Genomic DNA, 27599 nt, shown 5'->3' with positions numbered 1-27599 from the left:
AAAGGTGTAGGAGCACACGTGAGAGCCACACAAATCGGCCTATCTACCACATAAAGTAACACAAACTTCTTTGGACCATTTCATTCATTCAATTATTGAACTCTTTTGTAAGCCCCTCGGATTTTCCCAAATTAACCTTTTTGTGGGGCCCTTTCTGAGCCTCCTTGGGTATGCCTGCGCAAACGCTGCAGGAGATATCAAGGCCCTGCCAGATTATACTCCTACCGGGGTCCTCATTATGGCTATCAACGACGATTTCCTATCTGTGCAATATGCCCAGAAGGATCTGAGGGGAGCCAGTAAGCTGCCTCTATCAGCACTACGAATATCGCCGATTCCAACGGCTCAAGATAGGGAATCCCGGCTGGAGAGACCTGCGGTTTCGGCAAGGAACAAAAGAGCAAGAAAAAGAAACACCCTAGCTGCCACGAGGCGCCTGGCTGGCCCTGGCTTTCAATTTGATGTTGACGTTGACGAAAACACCGTACAAAGTACCCCAGAAACGTTGGTGACGGACTACGATCTTGATGACGAAGTTGTACATAAGCCCGCCGAAGAGGAAAACACTCAGGTGAAGAGGCTAGCAGGGTATCTATTAGAAAGTGGCAGAGCCATGAATGTCAGATACAACGTTGTGGATCCCCTAGACGATAAGAAAGAGACGGGGCCTGGTGCCTCCAACAAGAAGCAGTTGCAGATTTCCCGAACAACAAAGAACAGGAAGGAAACCGTCATGGGCATGCTTTCCTTGAAGTACCACTGGTTGGCCAAATGTCAGGAGGACTACAACTCCGATGATATCAAGTACCCAGGCGTGGAGGGAGTCTATAATCCGTTACAAGTCATACGAAACCGGGCCATCCGGGCCAAATACCATGAGCCGGCGCCTCCGCTACGCTTTGCTAATGTTCCTTTGGCGTGCAATGTTTTCAGCTCCCACAAGAAGGCCGGCGGGAAGCCATGGAGGATGTTGTGGGGCATCGAGCTCAATGAGTTGGTCAATGACGAGGCATGGCGATCTCTGCATTGGAAGGAGCTCCGAAACCCAAAAGGCGAGCTCTGGTTCTCCGATTCTCGCCCACCACCACGATCTGTCATTTCATTCGATACTCCCTCGAAGCCACCACGGTCCAGCCGATTGCATGATAAGCTTTGGGGCGATGTCGACACAGAGGACCGCTCAAGTAGCCGGTCCAAGTCTCCATCTACCAAAAGCATCCGAAAAAATATCAGGGACAAAGCCAAGCGACTTTATGGTAACGCCAACAGTGCCGGCAACTCTAATTCTGATGTTGACTCTTCGAGTAACGAGCCGGCCAAGTCCACTGAAAGTTTTCTGAAACTAAAACAGAGTAGCAAATCTGATAGCGATTCCAATATCGGGCATATTTTCCAAATCCCTCGAAATCTTGAAAGCTCGGGCTCATCCGAAGCTCAGAGATCACAGCCTGAACTACCCAAAATCAAGATCGACACCAATGCGGTTTCAAAAGATGACATCAGCTCAAAGCATGAAACTCTGCATCTCGAAGAAACCAACGGCAATAGATCCAAGATGAACCTTGACGATGTTCAAATCACTCCGCTACATGCCAGGTCGCATCTGAGCAGCGCTCACATTGTTACTAGCACTGAATCTTCAAAATCTCCCGAAGTTGACTCCAAAGAACTCAAATTCATGGACGCATCTGCTCATGGACGTTCGTTAGAGCTGCAATTGGTACTCAGCGAAAGCTTCATGACCTCCGTGTTTCCGCGTCTCGTCGATACAACGTCCATGAAGCTAAATCACATTCTTAACAAGGACATAAATGTCCTTCTTCACGATATTGTTCTGGTCAATGACAGTCAACTTCCAGCACACGAAGCATTCTACACTGGCTTCTTAAGTGAGTGTAAGTCCCTCATGCATGTCATCAATGACGAATACGCTGTGAAAATCGACCACCTTCTTAGTGCAACTGATCGTTCCATTGGTGAAATAAACACCTCTCTATCACTTGACATGAAGAAGGTCAACGAAAACCTCGATAGGGTGAACCAATCCCTTTTCGGAAGCATCGTTACCACGTCTGTTAGTGATCGTGATGTAACTTTCACTGACGGCGGTAACTACAAAATCCTCTATTTCGTGTTAGAGAACGCTATTGTGGTCTTGTTGAGAGTGACTTGGTTTGTGGTGAACATTTACAAGTTTATCCTTGCCATTCTCAAAATTATTTGGAAGCTCACCTCCTTACTATTCGGCATTTAATTAAATACGTTCAGAAATAACTGCCTCTGAACACCTAATAATCTCACTAATTTTCAATCTCGTAGTGTGCGTAGTGGGTGCAACTCTTGATATTCGCGGCTCTAGATACTCCAACTTTCATCTCAGCGATGCAACAAAAATCGGTGTCCCTTCTAAGTATGTCGAAAAAGCAGTCTCCAAAAGTCTTTTTACTAACCTACAGAAAAGATTGACACCAATATATATCAGATTCTTGAAAACTTTCAAGAAGTCTTCGATAAGGCAATCATTCAAAACAAGTCAAGAGAACTGTTAGCAGTCGAGAACTTGACACTCGAGTCAGACGCACACAATATCATCCGTCTATGCAAGGATTTACTCTCAATTACTAGAGGCCTACGAGAAACTTGGTGCCTAGACACCATGAAGGTGAGACCTGAAGGTGAAGATCACAAGGCTAGTGAGGAGGACGTACAGAGGGTATTTGAAGAGTTCAACAAGTTGACCGAGAAGATTTCTGCACTTGAGAGAAGCTAACGTTAAATTCGTTCATTCGTTATGTATGATTAAAATTTGGGTCCCTTAAGCGGACTTCCAGGCCGAGTACTGTTTCTGGTTGAAGACTCGCTGCCGGGTCCTTGTTCTTCAAACAAGTTCACAAACTTCTGAACCTTGCCAACTTTGATAAACTTGAACTTCTTGTCACGTCTGATGTATGTTGGCACGGTCGGAGATTTGTCTCGGAAGGCGTATTCCAAGCCGTGGCTTTCATCGTGACTTACCATTGTGAAGGAGGACGCCGAGCTTTTCTTCTTAAGGGTTGGCTGAAGAGTCGACATTGACGTGTGTTTCATTAAAGAAGGTGCAGCTGGGGGTTTGATTGGTGATAAGTCGGTCGGCACCGATGCAGACCTGGGACTGTCAAAATCATGCTCCACAGTCAGTTCAGGAGGCGATTGAAGTACATTTGGGCGCCTGGTAGGTGTCCTTGGTTGAGGCTCCAACAAAATCTTTCTAGGAGAAAGAAATTCGGGATTCTTCTGAGGAGTAGACGGCTGAATAGTTTGAGATGAAAGTGGTGGTGATTCTTCTCTCAACGTAGGCAACTCGCCAAGCAATGCCGGAGACAATACATTTGTGGGTTGTCCATCAGAGAAATGCAAGTCCTCTTCGTCGTCCACCGTACATCTTCCACTGTCATCAGAATATAGAATCTTCAACTCCTCGTCAGACGTAGAGACGTCTTGGAAATCCTCAAACACTAGCTGTTTTTCTATGAGCGGCATACCAGTGTTGGAATCTAGCGTAAGATCAGCAAGACTGCTATCGAATTCTTCGACCTGGTTGTGTAAGTCCTTCATCAGTGGCAACGAGTCATTGACCGGCAGATCTTGAAGGATAGTATTGGTATCGGCAATATCCGACGTAATATTTGAGTTGCTCCGTAGCTCTAGTAGTAGTCTTTGGCGAATATATGTCTTGATGGATTTCAATAAGTCCATATCTCGTAGTATGGATCCGTGGAGTTCGTCATGACGGAGAATGATGATCATGTCATTTACATTGGCCAAGTCAACGACCAAGCGTTTGAGCGAGACTCTCAAAGTCACCACAAAAACCTCAGACGGGCTAGACATCTCAAAGACACTTTTCCAAATGCCTTTGAAGCCCAAAAAGGGTTTCGGCGTATTCTGTGAGCTCTTCTTCTTCGCAACGAAGACCAAGTTCTTGCGCACCAAGTCCGAGGGAGTAAGATAACGATTTCGTAAAAGCAAAGTGTTGAGCTCTAGGATCACATCGAGTTCACCGATGTCCTTGGCCAAATCCACAAGCCTGCTCGTGGATCCACCTAAGAATAGTCGCTTTTCAGAGACACAGTCCGCTATTTTCTGCGGAATGTTGGACGAGAAAATCACCCGAGGCTTGACTGGATCTACCGATGAAGTCGCCTGCGGGGAACCACTGGTAAACGGAGGGTCCAAGCCCATGGTAATGTGGTGTAGTTAGGTGCTTGCTTAAGTGCTGTGATTGATAATGGGATCTCGCGGAAACAAAAACAGAGGCTCACTTTATGTAGGAGCTGATTTTGACAGGCCGGATCAAGGCAAAAACTTCGGAAAGTATCTTGGATGAATCGAATATAACAACTGTGGTGATTGATTTTTTGTGGAAGAAGTTGTAATAAGTTTATATTAAGTTTTTGACACTATGGGTTTTTGGGTTTTTGGTTGCATTGTGTCGTAGATTTTGGCTGCAACGAAAGCCGCGCTGGATCGATTAGGAAACATAAATACACCGAGAGTGGGTCACATAAGCATTTTCCGAAAAAGGATTGAAGCTCCGCCTGACGACGGATGGCATGACATAACGTATTGTGCAAACAGTCAATGGATACTTTCGTTTTAAGGACCATTCACTGTATAGAAATCCACTACATGGCACAGCAAAGTGATTTATTAAAGAGAATCTGTGATTTCTGGCTCTAGTTTCTACGGGATTAACAGGCCAATGGCCAGAATTCTTCAAGACGTAGCGGGTAGTGTTTAGCAGAACTTGGAAGGAGTTTATGAGGATGGCATGAGAGTTTGTGAGGAACATCTACCAGTCAATGCCGTCTGTATAATTCAAAGCTGGACACATTCTAGCAAGGTTACATTGATCCCTGCTTTTCGATCAAAACATCATTCATGGACTGTGTCTGCCAACTAAATCGCACAGCCATACCCTTCTTTCACACATACTCTGACCCCGTAGCTTGGAGAAATTGTCAAATTATGAGAATATTCATCTCCTTTTCATGTTTGAAAGTAATTTTCATTCATGTAATTTTTGCAACAATCACCATAGTCCACTACTGGCACATGTTCTGGATTTGCAACCATGATGCGTCCTACGTAGTACCGATCGCACTATCAACACCTATCCAGCTATAAGTACCAACTCAGTCCTTTTGAAAATCCCGCATGTCCTCATATTATTTCACGGTCATTGGCACACGTGATAACCCGCTCTATGAGCTAGAGTTCTCCTCGTTCAAAACTTCGTCATCGAGTTCAGGCTACCCTGGTCAATCAAACTTTTCCAGCAGGATCAAAGAGCTTTTACCATTCATTACCAACGCATCGCTAGATCTCATTGAGGATGCTCAGTGGTCGACCAATGCTTTCAACCTCGGCAAAGTCGATTCTTTTTACGGAATTCGTGTCAATGGATTCGTCACTCAAGGTAATATCAAATTCGTGCTATGCTACGACTCCAACGCTCCTGGTTCCAGCAGTCTAGAATCCATGATGTCGTCCAACCTGACATCAAGCAAGCACGATGAAAATGTCATAAAACAGTTCTTTGCGGAGGCCTACGACTTGTACGTGCAGACGCTACTAAATCCATTCTACCTGGTCAATGATCCGATTGTCTCACCCGACTTCGACTGCCGTTTGAAACTTTTGGCAAGAAAATACTTGTAACGTTAACTATATACTTATTCAGGCTTAGGCTCGTCCTTCAAGGCTGCCTCTGTTTGGACAGAATAGTCGCCGTTCTCGTCCTGAACGATGATACCCTCCCTCTTCAAAGCATCGAACATGTCTTGAGGCACCCATCCACCAGTTGCGGCGAAAGGTGTGGAAACAACGTCAACTTGGTAGTTCTCCAAATCAGTGGCGTGCTTGTCCAAGTATTCGGTACTGTAATCAACAGGGAACTCACTCTCCTTAGTGTTAGATAACTGGTTAGCAACATAGGTGTCCCACATAGCTCTCAATTGAATGATAGCATTCTCAACAAACAAGTAGTCTTTGTCGTTCTTGCAGTCCAAGGCGTGCAAATATGGAGCCTTCAAAAGCTTGAGGTGTGGAGAAGCGACAGCGATCAAGTCATGTCTTCTGTCGTTCAAGGCGTGCTCCCAGATTCTTTCGTTTCTGGTCTTGTGGTACATGAATTCGTATTGCAGCTTCTCGACCTCGTCCATCTCATTGTACTTGGGCACGTCTTCTTCCAAGTTGAAGATCTTGGCACCCTGATAAGCCACAAATGAAGGGTAGCTGGAGAAGATAAATGGCTTGATAGAAGTGTTCTCAAAATCAAGGAAGTACAACTTGCCGGTGTCTTTTTCCGTGATGATGTTCAAGGGGTCCAAGTCTGGAGCATAGAGTCTTGGAGCAAACAATTCTGCACAGTTCATGATGGCTGGAGATGTTGGGTTGATCAACTTATCACTGATGGCCTTCAAGTTCTCGAAAGTGTGTATTTGCTTCTTCAAGTCCTCAATGTTCTCCACCTTGCTTCCAGCATCAGCTTGGGCCAAACCAAGTCTTGCCTTCAAACTCTCCAATTGAATGTTGGCAACTGACTTCACCACCTCAAGTGGCTGATCTTTCTCGAAAGGACCAGTCAATTCGGTGATCTTTTGAGCGGCCAAGTGCTTCTTGTTCTTGGAGTAAACACCCTCAACCAATGGACCAATTCTCCATCTGTTCTTGAATTTGATCTCAGTCTCACCATCGTATGGCTCAGTGCCCTGGTGTTGAGGCTTGACATCATCAAAGAAGTAAAGAGATCCGATCTTGTTGAAAGGAGTCTCCAAAAGCTTGGCCTGGAAGTCGGCAATTGGGTCGATGACCGCTTTCAAATGAGAATTGTCCTCGGTGTCCTTGGACAATGGGTCCCATTGCTTCATCAAAAGATCACCTTCGATGTGCTCCATCAAGATGAAAGGAGACAGCAAAGAGTTGCTTCTGGTAGCACCGTAAGCCAACACTTTTGGAACGCTCAAGCCCAATTTCTCGGCCAAAAAGTCCATAGTAGCCACCTCACTCTTGATTTTGTTCTCGATGGCAAAGTCGGACTCGAGCTTGTATGGAATTCTCAACACAAGAGCCTTGTCGTTCTTGAGGGACAACTTGTACACTCTGTGGTGTCTGCCCTCGTGGATACTGGCAATTGACTTAACTTCAATGTCTCCTTCGCCCAAGATCTCCTTGGTGATGTTGTGGGGTAAAAGGGTGGCTCCAGTAGGCAGAACCTTGGGGATGGCCAATTCACCATCAGTGAGCTCCAACTTCTTCACAAAGTCAGTGGCTCCTTCAATGGAGAATCTGGTTTCTCTTCTGGCTCTCTCAACCTTGTCATTTTTCAACCAAGAACCCCAACTGTATTGGAAGAATTGGCTTCTTTGAGGATCCTTCGCATCATTGATCTTGGTGAAGACCTCCTTGGGTTCCTCGGAAAGAAATCTTTTGGCAATCGTGTTGACGGCGGTTTTTCTGACCGATGGAATGAGCTGAGTAGTCCTTCTGGACCCAATTCTGGCAGCACTTCTCAACATATTGGTGGGTATAAGGGATACGGAGAAGTTGGTTGCACTGAATGCAAACTTTGCACCCATAGTGCGCCGGCGCTTAATACGCAAGCATGGATGTACAATCCATCTACACATGCTAAACTATTCACAAGTTATCATTTATTAATCGTTTCGTGTCGTCATAAAGTCATGACCTTGGCTGGTCGGGATTGAGCAACATAATTTTTTCCTTCAATGTCACTGGAGGGAGGCCCAACGAGTCGTACTCGTTAAGCTGCTTGTTGCCTGACTCTCCATTTGTCTGGGAAGCTACACTCAAATCTTCATCGCCAAGCAGTGCTTCAAAAGTGGTTGGCGTTGTCTGCTTGAGTGTGGTTGGGTTGGTAGGGTTACTGAGAGGCGGCTGGGGTTGGGCAAAGCTCTGCTGGTTTTCTTGTTGTCGGTCCTGCTGATGAGCCTGCTGTTGTTGGGCCTGTTGCTGTTGTTGCTGTTGCAGAAGCATGTTGGCAATCACGCTTGAGAAGTAAGGTGTGGGGCCATGGCGATGTAGCTTCTTCCCTTCGACGCCATCTTTGGTTGCTGTTGTGGAAAGGCACGAGGTGGTGGAGTTACGGGAAAGAGGCCTGGAAAGACTCTCGCTAAGAAGCAATCCGTTCTGACTGGCATCGCTATTGTAGGTGGCAGGATCGTTCGGGATAGGAGCTTGGTAGTCGCTACCGCTTGAAGCCAAGGAGATGTTGGTCGACAGATTCTGTGGGTCGTACACCTCTCCCTTCTGCATCATCATGAGTCTTAAGTTCCTAGAACTGACGCTATAGTTATCACCATCGCTAGGAGCACTAGTGCTGATCATAGGAGTCGGATTTCTGAGCTGGTTGGGTGTGTCGTGATACGAGGATTCTGAATTGAGCTCATCATCAGAAAAATAGCTCTTGGGCTTGGAGAAGTCTGCGGTGGAATCTTGGCCGTCATTTTGTTGACCGTCTCTAAATGAAGCATTGTTATCACTCACATCCTCAAAGCCGGAATCGGTCAAGTTGACCTTCCCGCTGAAGATGGACTTGATGCTCGCAGCAGGATGGGACATTCTGATAGTTGCGGCGCTTATTTCAGCAGTAGTTGTTACAGGATGAACGTTGGGGTAAGTCACTGAAGCAGGCCGATTTTATGGCCTGTACCAGCCATAGATAGTATGCATGACCTGGATCGTGCGAAATGAAACCGGGGTAAAGCTGCGACATGGAGAGACCCCCGTTGCCTGATCTCATAGATAATCGTACAATACAACGGAATAGAAAGCCGCAACCATCAGGTTGTGAATAAGGGCAAGCGAGTAGTCCGTTTTAAATTACGCAGTGGTTATTTAAAAATTTTATAGATCGGATTTTCATTTCAGGGTTTGCCTGTTTCGTCAGGAACGGCTGCGAAACGGAAAAAGCATTTGTCGCAAAATTAGGTTGCTTCGAATAAAGTACGTTTTGACACAGATTTGCGAGACTCCCATAATTAAGAAACGGAGTTCTACGGAGCATATCCAAGTCATTTGGGATGTTTTCGTTTGTTTTTTTCTCTTTTATGCTTCTAAGATACTGGAAGTACAGCGCTTCAGTGCGAGGTGAGTAAGGCCACGGAATAGGTGCAAGAGGAGCTAAACATATCTTCTGAGTCTGATGGACCACCCTGCGAGCTTTCTAAGATGAGTTGATCGGTCCTCTGTTGTGGTCTAAGCTACGTGGCTTTGCACAATGTAAAAAGCCAACTGTGGCTCATTCCTGGCGAGGCCCATCCTTCTCTTATAGCACTTTTTTAGCTTTTTATTTCATACCAAAAGCAGTACAATGCTTGGTTTTAAATGACTGAGCCGATTAGCAGTAGTTAAGGGGCGCATTCGTGGTTGGCTAAATGTGGCCCTTATCAGCTAATGCGCACTGACATCGGATCAATACAATTTGCTGCAATTTTCACTCCATGGCCTTGTATAGACGAATTGCCATAATTGGAGGAGGCCCAGCCGGGCTTGCAGCAGCAAAAGCATTAGCATTGGAACCTTACAATTTCACCATTGACTTGTACGAGAGAAGAGACAACATCGGTGGCTTGTGGTACTATGGTGGTGACAAGACCAAGGTCTTGCCTTCGGTTCCGTCAGTGGGACCTGATGCCCACGAAATCTTGGATCCTAACGGCGGATTTGAAAACAGGTTTTTCTCGCCGATGTACGATCAGCTTGAGACAAACATAGTCAGTCGGTTGATGAAATACAACCGCGTTAGTGGAGCTCACTTCACCACTGATATCAAGGAATACCCGGGTCGGAGCCAGGTGCTCGACTACATCCATGAGTACAAAGAGACAATTCCGCAAGTTGCCAACTTTCATTACAACAAAAACATAAAGAAGATAGTGAAGAACGAGGACGAGTGGTCAGTGACTGTCGAGGATTCAATCTCTTTGGAGCAAGAGACCAAGACGTTCGACGCTGTAATTATTGCCAATGGTCACTTTGAAATCCCTTTCATCCCAGATACTCCAGGTCTAGCGGATTGGGCCAAAAGGGACCCTCATTCTGTCATTCACGCCAAGTACTTCAAAGATGGTGCCCCATTTAGAGACAGAAATGTTATTGTCGTTGGCGCCCTCACAAGCGGTATCGATCTTTCTACTCAAATAAGCACTGTGGCTAAGAATACCTATGTGAGTGTTAAAGATGACCCCAAGGATCACGACAACAAGAACGAGGCAGTGACTATGCTACCACTCATCACGCTGTATGACTATGCCACGAAGACTGCGAAATTGGTAGATGGGCGAGAGATAAGTGACATTGATGATATCGTTTTCTGCACGGGATACCTTTACTCCTACCCGTTCCTTAAGGACTACTTGCCACATGTGACCGATGGTCTCCAGGTGAAAGATATCTACCTCCAGCTTTTCCGTGTTGACGATCCTTCGATCGCCTTCATTGCCCTTCCCAAGGACGTTGTACCTATGCCATTGTCTGAAGCTCAAATGGCTGTAGTTGCAAGAGTTTACAGTGGTCGCTTACATCTTCCTGATGAACAGAAGAGGAGAGAGGCGTACGAGAAAGAGTTGTCTGCAAAAGGAGCCGGAAAGCAATTTCACTCGCTTAAGACACCAAAAGACGTTGAATATTGCAAACTGCTTTACAATTGGATCCAAGAGGAGGGTCTCCTTGACAAAGGATTAGTGCCGTCTTCATGGGGTGAGCAGAGACTGGAGGATAGAAAGAACACAAAAGCTGACAAGGAAGCAAGGCTAGAAGTGATTCTCGAGCATGCTGCAAAACTTAGAAAAGAACACCTTGTGTTCAAGTTGCCCGAACGTGAAAATGAACGGTGAACCCCGTGAATCCGCGGTTGTGTAATCAAGTACAGCCACAGCAGTTTGAGCACGAAGACTGAGGAACCAAAAATGATGGATTCGCATGACAAAAGAGTCAGCAAAACCCCGCCACAAATAGAAACTATAGAAGAAGAATTAGTAGACTGATATGTCACCATAGCTTGGAACGTCTTGGCCTCGGTGGTAGACACCCGTACACCCTAAATCCGACACCTTTTATAATTCAATACCCTTATCGCATCGATCGTACAACTAAGTCATAAGACATGTGGTTATTTAGCTGGGGTATGTACCTTCAAATTCGTGTCCCTCTGTCACCTATTACTCCAAATTGCTGATGAGGAGCTGCAACTGCTGCTTCGTCGATGTGGAAACAGATCTCATGGGACATGTGTGAAAAACAACGAGAACTAACATGACAGTCCAGGACGTTTTGTCCTCTTTAGGATTATGGAACAAGCACGCCAAGTTGTTGTTTTTGGGCTTGGACAATGCCGGAAAGACAACTTTGTTGCACATGTTGAAGAACGATAGATTGGCTACTTTGCAGCCCACTTTGCACCCAACTTCTGAGGAGTTGGCTATTGGTAACGTTAGATTCACTACTTTCGACTTGGGTGGTCACCAGCAGGCCCGTCGTTTGTGGAAGGACTACTTCCCAGAGGTGAACGGTATTGTCTTCTTGGTCGATGCTGCTGACCCAGAGAGATTGGCTGAGTCCAGAGCTGAGTTGGAGTCCTTGTTCAAGATCGAGGAATTGAACAATGTTCCTTTCTTGATCTTGGGTAACAAGATCGACGCCAGCGACGCTGTCAACGAGTCCGAGTTGAAGACTGCCTTGGGCTTGTATGGTACTACCGGCAAGGATGTCGGCAAGTTGGCTGAGAACGTCAGACCCATTGAGGTTTTCATGGTCTCCGTCGTTATGAGAATGGGCTACGGTGAGGGCTTCAAGTGGTTGTCCCAGTACATTTAGATCCACGTCACCCTGTGAAAGCCCTTTCTTGGACGATCCAACTATATCACATTTTATAGCTCTTTGATGTGTTTAGGTTCGGCTTTTCATCAAGAATGTGTCAAATGCATATAATTGAAAATGGTAAATGTGTAGATTTGGTAGACTGATACTTCGCACCCGTACATCCCTACTTGCAGCCATAATGAGGAAGCCCTCATCGCTCCGTTAATAAGCGATCTCCTTTTGAAACTCACTCATAATGGATGGAAACAAGGTATCTTTGCATCCAGAGCCAAAAAAGTGGAAGGTGCCAAAAGGCCCAAAGCCTATTCACCACAAGAATAAGAATCTCATTGGTCTCGGAAGAACCATTGCTAATCAGAGAAAGCAAGAGAATGCAATCGAGTTCTTGCCAGACGGTGAGATGAGATTCACCACAGACAAGAAGGAAGCTGGCTGGGTTAAAATGAGATCTGTCACCCAAGAGAACTCCTTGGACGAGTTCTTAAATACCGCAGAGTTGGCAGACCTGGACTTCACAGCTGAAAGAAACTCTCAAGTCAAGATTATCAAAGTTGGTAACACAGCATTGGTGAACCAGTCTGGTTTGCTTTCACAAGAGGAGACTGACGAGATTCGTAAGAAGCACCAGCTCTTCGAGAACAAGTTGATCATCCCAAGGAGACCCAAGTGGACTAAGGAGCAGCTGAGGATTCAGATCGAAAGACAAGAGAATCTTGCATTCTTGGACTGGAGACGTGAGTTGGCTACTTTATCAGAAAAGCATGACTTATTATTGACACCTTTTGAGAGAAATATTGAGGTCTGGAGACAATTGTGGAGAGTCGTAGAGAGATGTGACTTGATCGTGCAAATTGTGGATGCCAGAAGTCCTTTGTTCTTCAGATCAGTGGATCTTGAAAGCTATGTTGAGTCGTTGAACAAACCAGAGGAGAACAGAGAAAAAAGAAACTTGCTTTTGATCAACAAGGCCGATTTGCTTACGAGACACCAAAGAAAAGAATGGGCTAACTATCTTAACGAAAGAGGAATCAAGTATGTTTTCTTCTCTGCCGCAAACGCGAATGCTCTTTTGGAGAAGGAAGAAGAAGAGGCAGAACAACGTAAAAACGACCCTAACTTTGTCTCGGAGGCTGGTCTTGACGATAGTGAGGGTGAAGAAACTGACGAGGATATCAAGATTCTTAAAGTGGAAGAATTGGAAGACCTTTTCCTTTCTGCCGCTCCAACCTTCGAACAGACTGAAGAATTCCCTGACCGTAAATTGCAGATTGGTCTCGTTGGTTACCCCAACGTCGGTAAGTCTTCCACTATCAATGCTTTAGTCGGTTCCAAGAAAGTGTCTGTTTCCGCAACTCCAGGTAAGACAAAGCATTTCCAGACCATCGTATTGTCACCAGACGTTGTTCTTTGTGATTGTCCAGGTTTGGTGTTCCCTAACTTTGCATATTCAAATGGTGAGTTGGTGTGTAATGGTGTTCTTCCTATCGATCAGTTGAGAGAGCACATCCCTCCAGTCTCCTTGGTGTGTCAAAGAATTCCCAAGTTTTTCCTCGAGGCGGTTTATGGTATTCACATCCCTATTCAAAGTAAAGCTGATGGAGGTAACGGTGTATACCCAACTGCCCGTGAACTTTTGAATGCTTATGCAAGAGCCAGAGGATACATGACTCAAGGTTTTGGTAGTGCAGATGAATCCAGAGCTTCCAGATACATCCTTAAGGATTACGTGAACGGAAAGCTTCTTCATATCAACCCACCTCCCAAGAAGCTTGAAGATGGCTTGTGGGACAACAGAAGTGTTGATGAGTCCAGAGAGTTCAACAAAGAAATCTACACAGTTCACAGTTTACCAGAGACAAGACAGGAGCAGATCAAGGCTGCTTTGTTGCACAAGAACATGAAATTTGATGAGTTCGACCTTGCCAATGACCTTGCCAAGCTTAATTTCTCGATGCATGTTGGCAGCGATAACAATCAGAAGGCCAATGGCGAGTCGCAGGGTGAAGCTACAACCCGCTTCTACGGTGGAAGACAAGCTGCGTTGGAAAGTGCTGCCGATGACTTGGACAGAGAGTTCTTTCAAATGAACAACGTCCAGGCCAAGTTGGATTCCCCATTCCACAAAAACGGTGGATTGTCAGGTAACAAGAAGCACAACAAGAAGAACAAGAAGGCGGATAAGAAGAAAAGAGTGGTGGGATATTAGACGAAGGTGATTCCAAACATTTTTGCATTCGATTTGCACAAGTTGCTTAATGAACTTCACGACGGTGTAACATAGCCCTCTAAATTTATTAATAATACATTCGTGGGTGACTCCTTAAGAAGTAAAAGATATGGTACATCATTAGATGTGGCTGTTGTCGTAGATCTTCTCAGCACGAGATTGAATATCACGTAACCTTTGCTCCTTCCAGTCTTCATTTACGTCACTGATGACTGTAGAATTTGCAAGACTATGCGTGCTCAATCTGTGGTTTGTGCTTTCTTTAGCGATTTCCCTTGCATCGCCTGATAACTGCTTCTCCTTGTAAACACTATTATTTTCCTTGTCCTCAGCGTTAAACTCCGTCTCCCTTATGGGCGAGATATCGGCTTTGCTGTTTGTATTTTTGTCTTTCAAAGGAGAGACTCGAGAACACATAGAATATAGCGTACTTTCAGATGGACTAAAGTTCATCGAAATCGACAGCTCTGGGTTCAAAGGAGAATGCAACGGTTGTAACTGAGGCCGAGTCATGACATGCGAGTTTGGTGCATTCCTAAATGCCTTCGGAGAACTTTCAAACAGTGAAGTAGCTGCCAAACCATTCCTAGCCTCCTTCAATACCCTCGTATCATGACGCAGTGCAATACTTGATTTGCTTTCATTAAGTGTTGGAGACTTTAAAGAGCGCACCGAATTGATGGCAGGAGAGACTCTGCGTTGCAGAGTTTCCTTCCCCACCTTGATCGGTGATCTGAGTCTGCCACCTTTGCTTGACCCATTAAGCGTGTTGACAGGTTCAGGTCTCTTTGGAGATACTGATGACTTTCGAGGAGAGACACCACGAGTAAATTTCGGACGTCTCTGATTGCATGACTGGGACTCTATCGTGAGCACTTTCTCGTAAAGATCTTGCCCATTGATGGAGAAAGGCTTTTTCTCGCAAGAAATCATTGTTTTGTTGAACTGAATGACTTCCTCTTTCAATGCCTTGATCACGCGTGGTAGATTTCTGTGGATCGTCTTTCGTATTCTCTCCTCTTTCATAAGTATCTTGCATGAATCTTTTTGAAGAAGACGAGACGAATCCTTGGATGACTCTTCCAAAAACTTCTGATCCTCGAGATATTCATTGAGTTCTTTGTAGAGTTCCAAGATTGTTTTCTTAGACTCGTATTCTTCTCTAAGCCTGTTGAGTTCAGCTTCGTGAAGGTTGAGAATTTGCTCCTTGTCATCCGAATCATCATCAGCGTTATAGTCGAAGTAATCGAATGCTTGCCTTTGAGAATCCGAATACAACAACAATGACTGATATTCCGCAATCTCTTTCTGTGCATCAACAATGAAGCTTCCAATAAATTCAGACCGTTTCATGTAAAGACGGTTGAGCTCCATCTTGAGGTTCACCAAGGAAGTTTCACTTAGAGAAGAATTCTCTTGTTGGAAATGTGATATAAACTGAGGCGACTCGCATAGCTTATCCCAAAGTCGCTGACAAGCTGACATATAGTAATTCCACTTCTTCTGTTTTGAATCCCGCAAATGTGTCAAGGTATGCGTAAGTTTTTGGAGATAGAGTAGTTTGGATCTCTCCAAGCCAAATGCAAGAATGTCTCCCTCGATCAATTTCAAGGCTTCTGAGTCAAAGGGACCTTCTTTGGCGTACTCTTCCCCTTTGGCCTGTATCACACGTTGCTGAATTTTGATCAAGTCAGAATCACTGAGCAGCAAGATAACAACGATATCAAGACACTGGTTTACAAAGTCTTTCATTTCAACGGCTCTGTTCGCAACTTCCGTCTTACTCTGCTCGACTTCAGCCGTGAGGTCCAGAATTAATTGCGAGTTCAACTTGATGATCTTCAAACCTCGTAACGCCGTGATGAGCTTTCCGTTGATCTCTCGAAGGTGACCCATAGTTTCGTCCGGAGAAGACTGAGAGATACCAGAAATATCAGCCACATCTTCCTTAGCTCTCGTGAGATCACGGATCTTGGCCTTCTTCGGGCTCAGAATGACAAACGCATTGTCATCATCGTGTGCATTGCCCATGCTGGTGAAGGGCGTTTTGGATACCTTTTCCGTGAGACGCAATTGCTTCACGGTGGATTCGAAATCCTCAGTGAGTTTCAAGTATTCTTCAGCTTCACTTTTATTTGGGAGCTGACTAGTTAGACTATTCGTCTTGGAAGCTTCAGCACCGATGATATCAACATTCTCCCAGTAGCGATAGCTCAAGTCGGCAAACTTGCGGAATATCTTAACAAACGCTTTGAGAACATCTAGAAAAATGTTATTTAGCAGCAGCTTGGTTTGTAGTAACAGTAGTTGTGGTATCGTTTTAGTCATATAGTCATATTGTTGTTGCATAGAATAATCGCTCTCGCCAATCTCCTCAGCATCACCGAAGGTAGGATCGTGAAATGATGGTTGATTGTAGTGATGGAACGAGTGGACTTGCTCCTTTACATCCTCACGATACCCTGTAGCGTACATGACATCGTCTTCGAAAACGATTCCTCGACTGCTCAACTTCAAGGTTCTCTCTCCATGGCTGTCGTTGAGTGTGGCAAGCATGAATCTGATTTGCTGCCGGAGCCACTCACATTCATTCTGTAACAGGTTCTTTTCTCGAAGAGCATTGCTGCTTATGGATTTGATGGTATCGTCAATAGTCAAAAACACATCGGCCTGCCTCTGGTTGATCTCACGATTGGAGTACCCGATTTCACTGTACACTTCACCTAATTCCAGTAGAGTTCGATTGACATGGGCAACAATCGATTCGAACCTCTTCTTCGAGTCTAGGTGATCTAGCATTTCGGATGGTGTGTTTTCGCCATGATGTAGTATGTCTTGACTTGGTCGAGGGGGAGGAGTTCGCAAGCAGTATTCATCTGACATGTTTAATCGTTCCGGTGATGAGGGTATTATTGCATTATTATTTGGTGTGCCTGTGTCGTCCACCATGATGTCGGTTCTACCAAGTTTTTGATTTAAGATGTTGCAAGTCTATGATATACATCAGATAGGAAAACAGATGGCAGTTGTTTGCAAATTGCCCAAAGGGGCACAGATGTAAACAATGCGCACGAACGTCAGAGTGAGGAATTCAAGATGTTTCTAATCACTTCGCACCTATGATTGCGCTCAATTCTTCGAGAAGGTCGTGGGAACGTTGGTCATCTCCTTTGATGCCCAAAGCCTCGAGATGATCACCTCTCATGTTCGCAAGTTCCCGGCGTATCTTTTGGTTTCTATGATTAATCGTTCTTCTGTAGAGGGAACCCTTGATGTTCCAACCACATTCCTCAGCTATAGAGACTAGCCTGTCGCCCGCTGTGGATTTAGCTTTTACACCGTCCTTCACCATCATGTTGTACCATGCCTCAGCTCTTTGTCGGTCACCTCGAACATAGTGGTACATGATGAACGGGTAGAGCTGATTGAAGGTTGAGGGTATTTTGTGTTCTCTCGCATGCTTAAGTACCGATGCAGCAAAGGAGTAGTCATTATGTTGAAGCAAAGCGGAACTGATGAGCACGTCATAGGTGAAAGACTTCCTCTTCTCCTTTGGTAATTGCTGCTTATCGAAGAAATCCTGGCTGATCGCCTTCGCCGCTTCATACCTCTTCTTGTCTTTCAGAAGCTTCATGTCCAAGCTTCCGGGCTCAGTTTTGCAAAGACATTCAATAAATAGGGAAACAATGCCGTCATCAACCTGCCAAAGCTTAGAGGCTTCCGTACCGTTGGGGAGTTCGTTAATATACCTATGGTAAAGGTCCCCGACGAGTCTGGGAGCAAGGCTGCTCACCCCAAGATATTTCAAGACGACATCATATAAGATTTGGAGATGAGAGTGTTCGAGCACACATGATGTAAGGTCCTCGTGAATATCAGCCCTCTTGATGCTGGAGAAATCGAGGTTTTTGAAATCCTCCTTGTAGATCAATTGAAGTAAGCCGAGACGGTGCAACAAGTGAAGCGCATCATTGCCAAACATTGATGCAAAGTATCCGACAATTACTTCTGGGTGGCCAGCAAATTTTTTCGAGATAACGTTCACAATCTCATGTACTAACATAGCACGTTGATGACTTGAGAGCTCACAGTTGTGAAGGTTGTTTATCAACAAAAGTGCTTCGTCGAAACACTCGTCTTTTCTGAGCTGTATCAACACACGTAGCATGGTGGCTGGACGTATTTCCAATCCCACTTGAGGCATATACCTCAAGAATTTGAGGCACTCTTGGGGACCCTTGAACGTCATCGAGTGTTGAAGTAAAACATGCAAAAGCTTTTGAATCCTACCTTTGTGTCCCGTAGAATTCGATTTGAGAGACAGTGTTTCGAGCTTTGCAACAAGAAGATCAAGGTATAGGTTGGCATCGAGTAGGTCATTAGACTCGATGGCCTGGTTCGTGAAATATTGGAGGTCATTAAAGGTGAAAAAATTCAACATCTTTAGTTTATGCTGCTCATCAATGACAACGTCGTTAAGGTGATGCCATTTTGCATCGATTATTCCAGTCTTGGCGACCAAATTATTGAGGTTAGATCCATGCAAAAGACTCTGTTTGAACTGGTCAAACATAGCCATGTCCGAGAATTTCATGTTAATATGCAAAAAGTAGGAATAAAGCTCTGCTCGATTCGTCTCCGGTACGTGCTCCAATATAGACTTCGCAGTCTTGTCTTGCAACAAAAGCGATGTACAGTTTGAAGTTGAACTGAACGCTAACTTTCGTAGGTAGCTCAATAATAGTGTCAGTTTCTCAGATTTTGGCGTGGACTGCTCAAACAAAATATCCTCGATGTTGGCAAAGATCGCTTTTCTGGTTGTGGCCGCTTCAGGTGCCACTATGAATTGAAGAATAGAATCTCGCACCAGGTTAGCTTTGTAGTATTGCTTGAGACAGTCAACAATCACAGTTCGAATTCCCTCGTCTTCAATATTGCACAATAGCATCCTGGCCTTCGCAGGGTTCAGAATAAGATTATCGTGAACAAGCTGTATGACATTGAAGCAGAACTGGTCAGTCTCCGAGATGGATTTGTATGGAATGGACACCAAGTGACGGAAATCTTCCTCGTTCAACTTTTCAATCTCCTCTTTTTTCAACGAATATAACGGATTCGGGTATGTATCTGGTCCAATCTGAGAGTATGCCAGTTCGTCTTTCAACTTCGAGTAAACTTTGGTTTCAAATGTTGGGTTCGGAAGGGTTGCCGACTTTGTCGCATATGATGCATGGCGGTGTGGCCACCGTAGTAGGTGTCGTAGATACACGGGCCCTCGAAGTCTATTAATCATTTATGTGTTGCAGCTAATAGAAGATCCGAAATCGAGAGTATAACGAAAATTGTAGTGAAGTCACGTGATGTCAATTTGAATTTTATTTGAATAACCTTTAGACCTTTGTATGACCTCATTTCTCTATAAATATATTTCAGACGTCGTTCGAGCGTCTTTCTAGTTGATCCCAAGGCTCGAGACCCACCACTGCGCTGTACTCGTGAGAATTGCGGTAGATGTGCCTTTGGTAGAAGTATGCGAAGTCGAACACTATCGTGCCGGAGCTTCCTATGAGGTATGGAAGCTGATGCCAGAAATAGGTAGCTTTGTCGTCGGAAAGCAAAAATTCACAGCTTGTGAGCACAGAAATTGTGTATGCCAAGTTTCCGAAAAGAGCGGCTCCAAAAAGGAGAGGTGAGACGCCTTCAACCGACTTTCTTTTGTAGTTCTTGTAAAGCTGTGGACAACGGGAGCTCACGTAGACAGCGGTGCAGCTCCATGCAAGAATAAGAGCAAGAACATCATGACTCCCGGCTTCCTCTGCGACCGAGATGACTGATTCCATCGCACGGCTCACAGGGAATGCATTGGACAAGCCGGAATTGAGAATGGATCCAATAGTAACCACTTTAGCAACGTTGGGCTTCTTATTGATCGAGTTGTAGCTTCCAGGGATGGAGCCATCTGAAGGAGGTGTGAGACTCAGCCATTCATCGGCCTCCTCAGGTTCAGGAATATGTGATCTAATGTGAATAGTTCCAGAGCCAGCATGAACATCTGCATCCGTTACCAGCAGTTCAGCGACTTCGACGTCCAGGGACTTTACTGGTGCGTTCGCTTTGGGGTATATGTTGTTGTAATAGTAAAACTGGTAGCACAACGCAATATCGTTGCATATGAAAAACAAACTTAGGTAAACTTGGAAAGCTAGGGTCGACTCATTTAGAAGACAGCTTGTAAAACTGAGGAAATCGCCCATGAACCATAGTATAAGAAACAGTGGCGATATTCCTTCTGCCGACTTGTTCACATAGTTTGTGTATATCTGCGGGAGCTGAGCTCCCATCCAGCTAATGAGGGAGAAAGTGCTGAAGAAATGCGAAAGCGCTGAAGCTGTGGAACACTCTATCATGCCTGTGTGGTGGAAGGAAGGTTAGGCTATCTAGTTGAATGAAGAGTGTGGTAGTGGATAGGGATGTATGTCGAGATAAGACAATGCAAAGATGAATCACCGCGGTTAAGAGTCACCTACCGTATTAGGAAGCGAGCTATGTGCACGTCATCCGTCACTTTTGAGCGCGGGGTCGAAGGCCTTGTGCCCGGACGGCTATGTTACAATTTGCAACCAGTGTGACCTGGAGGGTTTGTTTTTGTTTTGTGATACACCTACCTAAAGTTTATATAAGGCATCAAGGAATGTCTCGATCAAGCGATCAGCAACACCCGCGGTAGAGACGTTGCCTGCCACACCATACATGGCTGCAGTGTCACCAGGAGGAGCCTTGGTGTCAGAGTTTGCAACTTCCTTAATAGTGGCAACGAGGTCGCTGATCAACTCGTCGGTCACGGGTACAGTAAGACGCGTAAAAGCAAAATGCAAAGCTGCAGGGTTTTGCAATGTTGCAAAGTGCCATCCTTTCTTGCCCATGAGATCGCCTATGGAGTAGATATCAACCTTGTTAGGGTTCTTGGCCTTGAACGCAATAACAGAGGCAATTGGGTCACCAAGAAGCTCTAGATGCTCGTAGAGGGTCTCGTTTTCAACCAAAGCGTTTCTAAGTTTGATGCCAGCACCGACAATGTCCTTGCACGACTCAGCATATCCGGTCTCTCCGATATGCACCATTGTAGCCCAACAGCCTGCCATCAAAGCACCTGGTCTCGAGCCAGCAAGAGTAGGCGAGCCGTACAAACCACCAGTCCAATCACTTGCGACGTAGTACTGATGCTTTCGAAGCTCAGGGTTTCTGTACATGATAACGGAAGATCCCTTTGGTGCAAAGCCATATTTGTGGGTATCGCAAGAGATGGAAGTGACACCAGGTAACCTAAAGTCAAACAAAGGAAGCTTCTTGTCGCCGTGAACACCTGACTTCTCCAAGAAAGTGACAATGAAGGAGCCCAAGCACGCATCGACATGGAGAGGGATGTTGTACTTGACAGCCAAGTCCGACAAAGCCTCGATATCATCAATGATTCCGTGAGGATAGTTTGGTGCAGATCCAACGAGCAAAACAGTGTTGCGGTTGATCAATCTCTTCACTTTGTTGATGTCGACCTGGTAAGTGACAGGGTCGAGGTCCACCTTGTGAAGCTTCATACCAAAGTAATAACAGGCCTTATCGATACCAGCATGAACAGTAACGGGAGCGATGACTTCTGGAGCAGTGATGCCCTTCTTCCTGCGTCCGATTTCACGGGCCGCCAAACCTGTAAGCAAAAGAGACTCGGTACCACCGGAAGCAGAACATCCACAGCCAGTTTCGGGGGCATTGAACAACTTCAAGATCATCGATACCACTTCAGCCTCCATCTTACGAATACCAGGGAAGATATCCGGGTGAAGCTGGTTTGCAACACTGTAGATTTCGTAAGCCTTGGATTGCAACTTGAGCAACTCATCGCCACCGTGATACACACCTCCGGTGTACTTACCATCGTGCCAATCATCCACTGTGAGGGTCTTTTCAGTAAGCGACACCTCTTGCACGACAACATCTTGATGCAAGCCTGCGGTCGGCAATACCGGGAACTGAAGCAAGGAATCGTCGTTCTTCATGATCATCTCCTCCATTTTGACCTGCGTTGCACTCAATTCCTTGTCAACTTTGGACTTGATGGGAGGAAGCGACATGACGATACCAAAGAACCACTTGGAGATGGCACGATAGACCTTCTTGAGGCATCCAATGGGACCATAGCCATACAAGTTGAGCACAAGCTTGTGCAAAACAGTGTATACCCAGTATACAACGAGAACGTCTCTGATCAAAGCCAAGTATCCCCAAGGAGCGCTAATATCCGAGAAGTAGTGCTCCAAGAACCTGGACTTAGCGGTAATGGCAAATCGTCTGGCATGGATGTCAGTAACAAAAATTAACTCTCGGTAATCTTTGGGCACATAAGGCTGGCCGAACATTTTTGCTTTGAGATACGCCTGTTCGGTAGCCACCATGTCTTTTATATTATATTTTCAATTATAGACCGGAGTAGTTGCGGAGAGATGATAGGTATATCCTTGCGATAGTCACCGCACCGAGGCATGGTGCAGGGCATAGTTACATAACCAAGAACAATGATTAGGGGCAGACGAACATTAATGACCTGCAAACAATGTGAGTATATTCGAAAAGTCCGGGGCTGGCCCGGTGATAAACAGTGGGGTTTACAGACATGCCAGTTTTGTGTCACATTGACAAAGCTCTTGGCGCTCTTTTATTTTGCAACCTTCTATTCAACCACAATGAATTGTCCTTTCGAGTATCTGTTAGGTGAAGGGCGTCAGGCCCCGACTCATTCGATTTGTGGGGCGACTACTCAGCCCGGCGGCTGTGCTGTCGACCACCGTGCTCCGCTCCTTGACCATTTTGTCCAAATAAGACAGGAATAGCAGTTTGAGAAACGCGTTTTCCTTATGCAAGCGATTGTATTTGGTATCGTAGCTGATTTGCTCGTATTGCCTTCTCAAGGATGGGAGAATGTGCATGCCAGGACCATTCAAAGTTCCGTTGAGTGTATCTTTCTTCGCTTGTGCGGTGCTGAGACTCACGCTGGCATTGACAGCCTCGCTTGATTTGGTCTGGTACTTACCACGAAGAGACTCACCTTCTTCAGCCGCCTGCTCTAACTCTTTGTCTAGCCTTTCTTTTTCTTCTCCCAATTGCAGAATTATCTTGGCCTGCTCCTCAACAAGCTTCTTGATGTCTTCGTCACTCTTTTCCCGTAGCACATCTTCAAGGTGCTTGAGCATCTCCTTTGTTTCCGTATGCGTAGCTTCTGTTTTCGAATGCTCGGCTTCTGCTCGGTTATACTTTCTATCCACGGTACTCGCTTCCTCGTTGAGTTTCCGTAATTTCCGATACCTCTCTCCCATTTGGTCCTCGCAAGCGTCAATATCGGTTTGTCTTTCAGTCTCCGCCTTTCTGTATTCGGGGAGCACTTCGTGTAGACCGCGACGAACGGTGGTTTCCACAAGCTCAGTTCTGTAGTTGAGAGCCTCGGCGAACTTCTTCTTGAAGGTGTCGAAATCTGTAATAACCTCCTCCACACTCTCGGTGCTAGGGTTCTCAAACTTGAACTTATGCTTTTCTAAGCTGAATGCCGCTTTGAGGTGGTCGGTGAAATTCACCAGGAGTCGTTTGAGAAGCTTCTCTTCAGAAGGATGAAGCAGAAGAGAGGCCTTGCTATTTTCAAGGAGACTTGCGGACGCAGGTGGAGGAACCTCCCACCACCTCATGAGCCAGCCTCTAAGATCCACGTAGTTGTCACCAAAGTGTTCCACGTAAAAGTCGCTGTCATCGCGTTCATACAACCGATGTCTGTTGGCCACGAAGGCGCTGATCACCTTGAGTTTCCAGTTGATTTGTGGATCCGGTCCACTAGTCAAATCCAACTCGAACTCAGGACGAGGCAATACCAACGAGAAGTGCTCCACGGAGTATATTGGGATTGGGATGATAATCGGGGTCTTGTATTGCCTTGCCTGCAAAGACACTGACAGAGCTTGATTGTTTCCCCTTATGAGTTGCATGCTGGCGCTTTGGAGATCTGGATGCGAATCAAAAGAGAAGATGAGGTCGAACTGGACGCTCGATGCGTAACTCTCGTACATGTGTCTGGAGGTGGCCAAATGTAAAACGACGCCCGGTCTCCGATTCTTTTCAGCAACCAACTTGCGCCGCCTGGAGTAGTATTTCCTCTTGTTTCTGTTGTCTGCTGCAAACAATTCATCCTCGGTAAACTCTTCTCCAGTATCTCTTGATGCTTCGTCCATATCGTATAATTTCCTCGTATTAAGATTTTTGTAGTTGATCTTCTTTCCGATGATAGTGCCCTCAATCCACTCAAGCTCCTTGACTGTTTCCGCCATGACGAGCACGTTATAATCATTCTTTGGCTTGTCGTCTTCGCCATAGCTATCACAGAGTAGTTCAATGATTCTATCGAAAAGGGCCAGTTTACCGGAAAGGTTTAAAAGGCGCTCGTTGACTTCCAGTAGAAGCCAGCGTTTGGGAATAAAATGGTCCACTAGTAGCGAGGGGTGCATGGACACCTTACGTAGCTGCTCGAACATAAGGTTGATAAGTCTAGCCCTAGACTCACGAACATCACCGGCACCCATACTTCCAGGCAACTCATCATCACCATTTGAAAGGTTACTTATGGAAGCTCTGTTCTTGCTTCGCTGGAGCTCCTGCTCGAATCCTTTGCGAAAGATCTGAACGATAAGTTCACACACATCCTTCTGCAAATTCGACATCATCGATGGTAGATAAATAACATTGTCGGCACTTGGTCCTGATAACCCTGAAACTTGCTGTTCTGGTTGATTTTGGTACGTTTCGCTGTGCTCGGGTCTAAATTCAGAGCCGACGTTATCGAGATAATGCTGCATATCCACCAGCCCAGTTCCGGTGTCGGCTGGATTGTCGTCTGAAAGGAGATCTAGTAAATTCATCCCTCAATAAAGTATGTTTGGTATTAGTGTAGTATTAGAATGAGTGGTGAATACGGCTCGATAGTACTTTATACCTTTTTGCAGCAGGAAAAAGACCCTAGGCAGATTGTTTGCGACAGAGGTATGCGGGAGATTTTAGCTGCAGGTTATACTCTAGGAACATCGCGATCGGTTTTTGGCCCAGGTCCGAAAGAGGAAGCGAGAAAGCTCTAATGGAAATGATCTATATTATCTATTAGCGCCGCTTTTTGCGGATAACAACTTTTAGGCCCATATTGCCTAAACTACTCCACACCTGCTCCTCCACCTTCTTTGGGAGCTTTCTTCCGTAGAGACACTGATCCACTAGCCACATGCCCATAAGGAACTCGATTTTATTAAGGGTGCCGTCTTTACGGAAATCAACTAGATTCCAGATGGCCTCGAGCGTTTCCAGAGGGAGCCTGCTCCTCTTCCAGATACGCTTTACGACAATTCCGTGTATGAGTTCGTGTGGGTCGGCCAGTTTAAGCCCGTGCCGCTCTTGGATATGGTCCTCCATGGTTTCATGATTACAAGGTTCAGCTGCCGACGAGAGCTTGGCTGCAAGTTCCAGCGGATCTTGCTTCAGAAGTGCTTGCTTTCTTGCATTCTCCTCTTCTGTGTAGTTCTTGTTGTAGTCCACACCTGCAAGTCGAGTAACGACCTTGTTGACCAAGTAGCCCTTATTACTTACCCACACACCTTCGTAGCGTTTTCTCTCTGTATCTGAGACCTCATTAAGTTTGCTGTGGTTTTTCCAGGGCTTGTTCTCATCAAACGTCTTGTCTTTCTTCTTCATCTTTCTCATGGTCGTCTTCAAGGCAACATGTGGGTTCGCAACCACAGGCGAGATGCCGGCCGTAGGCTTTGTCTCAGGCTCAGGTTCATCGTCTATTTCAACCTCGTTCAGCAGATCCATGGACTGACGCTCACGCACAGTCTGAGCCGCTTCTCCCTTTCTCCGACCGAAAATTCGGCGGTGTTTCTTCTTATCCTTGATATCGGGGAATTGCGGGAACTTCTGGTCATCTTCTGCCCCACTCAGAGGATTGCTCGTGGACTGGTCGAAAGATTGACGGCCAGAGCTCCCCTCACTTTCTATTAGTTCAGGTGGTGGCTTACGCCTCACCTTTTTGAGGGCCTCGTCAAGCTTCAAGTCGGAAACATTACCAGGCAGGCTTGGTGATAACAGGGCAGCAATTTCTGGAGCCACTGTTCCGTTACCGGCGTTGCCTCGAGCAACGGCATTAGGGGATGGTGGTACAGGGATGGGCTGGCTGGACTTTTCAGGGGCAGATGGCGGCTTTCTGAGGGTGTCATTGTCTTGATCATCTTCGTCAGCATCGATTATAGCAATGGAGGGCGTTATTGGTGTCTCATTTTCACTGCCTGACGCGTACGAGTCCATGGACAATCCGGAAGTGTTGAGCTCCTTAAGATCTTTGATATTGAACACCTTGTGCTCCAACGACGGCAGCGATCCTTCTGAGTCGCTTGTAGGGACCACTCCAGGAGACAAGTTTTCACTTGAGTCATGAAGCACAACTGCATTGACGTTGGGTTCTTGCGGTATCTGTGAGGAATGCCTCTTCAGCTCCACGCTCTGTCTGAACTCATTGAGGGCTAGTTGGTTGCGTTTGGTCGCATCTTTGGATGATCCAGCCTTGGCCTTGGAATTGATGGACTGTTTCACGTTCTCAACCATGTCCTTTGGGTCTAGAATGACGCTAACACGCAGACGCAGGGCACCTGGGCCATTGGCGGTATCTGTCTGATAAAACTTGGGAATGCAGAAGTAGTCATGATGAGCTGAGCTCAAAGAAACATTGTCATCATCTATGGAGGTTCGTGGCAATGGTGTTTGTGAAAGCTTCTCTGACGATGACACCGCCGCTGCCGCTGCTGGGGTTCTCACCAAAGGTGTATTATAGACTGACCCAGAGCCTACACTGGACTTCTGGTTCTTTGCAGAGTGTTCAGCGGCTGCGGTGGCCAAAGATGCTTGTGAAACGTTCTTGTAATTGCTCAAATCTATCTGGAGGTTTGGTTTTTTTGATGGTTGCTTAGGCTGGAGCTGAGCTTGTGAGGACTTGGTAGCAGCTGCTTTGGATAAATTGGGTGCCTCAGTGGGCTTTTTCTTTGCAGGAGGGTGGGTTGTCTCAGGTGAAACCTCCTTCAGTCGCTGTTTGGGAGAATTCGAAGGGGTGGGCTTCTTTAACTCTGGTTTGGTGATTTTGGTCAATGGCGGTTGCGTCTTTTGATTATTTGCTCGGAACGCAGCCGAAGCGGCTAGCTGTGCCGAGCTCATTCTCTAAGGGATATTCTGGGATTGATGTTTGACCTCAAAGAAGCATGTAGCTGAAAGAAGTAGGATTATGTCAAAAACAGGAAGATATGCTGTTTGGGTAAAAATAGTGTTACGAGTGCCTGGGGTCGCTTGTACGCACACTGAAGGCTATGTTTAGCTGGTTCCGCCCTATTTCGCGCTAGTCAGGCACCCTTCAATGTGTCATCTA

The 27599-nt window shown here is 45.9% G+C and overlaps 10 protein-coding genes across 10 annotated transcripts; 5 read left to right on the top strand and 5 right to left on the bottom strand.

Annotated features, from left to right (window-relative positions):
• Positions 1–238: 238 nt before the first annotated feature.
• C7M61_004075 (uncharacterized protein) lies at positions 239–2770 on the top strand (the record flags this gene model as incomplete). Its single annotated transcript, XM_024859401.1, has 2 exons — positions 239–2193; positions 2539–2770. The coding sequence occupies 2 exons, from the start codon at positions 239–241 to the stop codon at positions 2768–2770; spliced, it is 2187 nt and encodes a 728-aa protein (XP_024712373.1).
• Positions 2771–2799: 29 nt separating this feature from the next.
• CTA9 (Cta9p) lies at positions 2800–4221 on the bottom strand (the record flags this gene model as incomplete). The annotated part of the gene is made up of 1 exon (XM_024859400.1): positions 2800–4221. One exon carries the CDS (start codon positions 4219–4221, stop codon positions 2800–2802), a length of 1422 nt encoding a protein of 473 aa, XP_024712372.1.
• A 975-nt stretch (positions 4222–5196) lies between these two features.
• Positions 5197–5700, top strand: TRS20 (TRAPP subunit; the record flags this gene model as incomplete). The annotated part of the gene is made up of 1 exon (XM_024859399.1): positions 5197–5700. The coding sequence occupies one exon, from the start codon at positions 5197–5199 to the stop codon at positions 5698–5700; it is 504 nt and encodes a 167-aa protein (XP_024712371.1).
• Positions 5701–5724: 24 nt separating this feature from the next.
• C7M61_004072 (uncharacterized protein) lies at positions 5725–7619 on the bottom strand (the record flags this gene model as incomplete). Its single annotated transcript, XM_024859398.1, has 2 exons — positions 5725–5747; positions 5795–7619. 2 exons carry the CDS (start codon positions 7617–7619, stop codon positions 5725–5727), a joined length of 1848 nt encoding a protein of 615 aa, XP_024712370.1.
• A 103-nt stretch (positions 7620–7722) lies between these two features.
• Positions 7723–8622, bottom strand: C7M61_004071 (uncharacterized protein; the record flags this gene model as incomplete). Its single annotated transcript, XM_024859397.1, has 1 exon — positions 7723–8622. The coding sequence occupies one exon, from the start codon at positions 8620–8622 to the stop codon at positions 7723–7725; it is 900 nt and encodes a 299-aa protein (XP_024712369.1).
• Positions 8623–9503: 881 nt separating this feature from the next.
• On the top strand, positions 9504–10898 carry C7M61_004070 (N,N-dimethylaniline monooxygenase; the record flags this gene model as incomplete). The annotated part of the gene is made up of 1 exon (XM_024859396.1): positions 9504–10898. One exon carries the CDS (start codon positions 9504–9506, stop codon positions 10896–10898), a length of 1395 nt encoding a protein of 464 aa, XP_024712368.1.
• Positions 10899–11316: 418 nt separating this feature from the next.
• On the top strand, positions 11317–11877 carry SAR1 (Arf family GTPase; the record flags this gene model as incomplete). Its single annotated transcript, XM_024859395.1, has 1 exon — positions 11317–11877. One exon carries the CDS (start codon positions 11317–11319, stop codon positions 11875–11877), a length of 561 nt encoding a protein of 186 aa, XP_024712367.1.
• A 241-nt stretch (positions 11878–12118) lies between these two features.
• Positions 12119–14089, top strand: C7M61_004068 (putative GTPase; the record flags this gene model as incomplete). Its single annotated transcript, XM_024859394.1, has 1 exon — positions 12119–14089. The coding sequence occupies one exon, from the start codon at positions 12119–12121 to the stop codon at positions 14087–14089; it is 1971 nt and encodes a 656-aa protein (XP_024712366.1).
• A 141-nt stretch (positions 14090–14230) lies between these two features.
• Positions 14231–20517, bottom strand: C7M61_004067 (uncharacterized protein; the record flags this gene model as incomplete). The annotated part of the gene is made up of 3 exons (XM_024859393.1): positions 14231–16902; positions 17228–19274; positions 19546–20517. 3 exons carry the CDS (start codon positions 20515–20517, stop codon positions 14231–14233), a joined length of 5691 nt encoding a protein of 1896 aa, XP_024712365.1.
• A 258-nt stretch (positions 20518–20775) lies between these two features.
• C7M61_004066 (uncharacterized protein) lies at positions 20776–27391 on the bottom strand (the record flags this gene model as incomplete). Its single annotated transcript, XM_024859392.1, has 3 exons — positions 20776–22562; positions 22920–25025; positions 25351–27391. The coding sequence occupies 3 exons, from the start codon at positions 27389–27391 to the stop codon at positions 20776–20778; spliced, it is 5934 nt and encodes a 1977-aa protein (XP_024712364.1).
• Positions 27392–27599: the final 208 nt, after the last annotated feature.

Source organism: Candidozyma pseudohaemuli, assembly GCF_003013735.1.
Source record: "Candidozyma pseudohaemuli strain B12108 chromosome Unknown scaffold00012, whole genome shotgun sequence".
NCBI lineage: Eukaryota > Fungi > Ascomycota > Pichiomycetes > Serinales > Metschnikowiaceae > Candidozyma > Candidozyma pseudohaemuli.
This window is presented reverse-complemented; position numbering and strand designations above follow the sequence as displayed.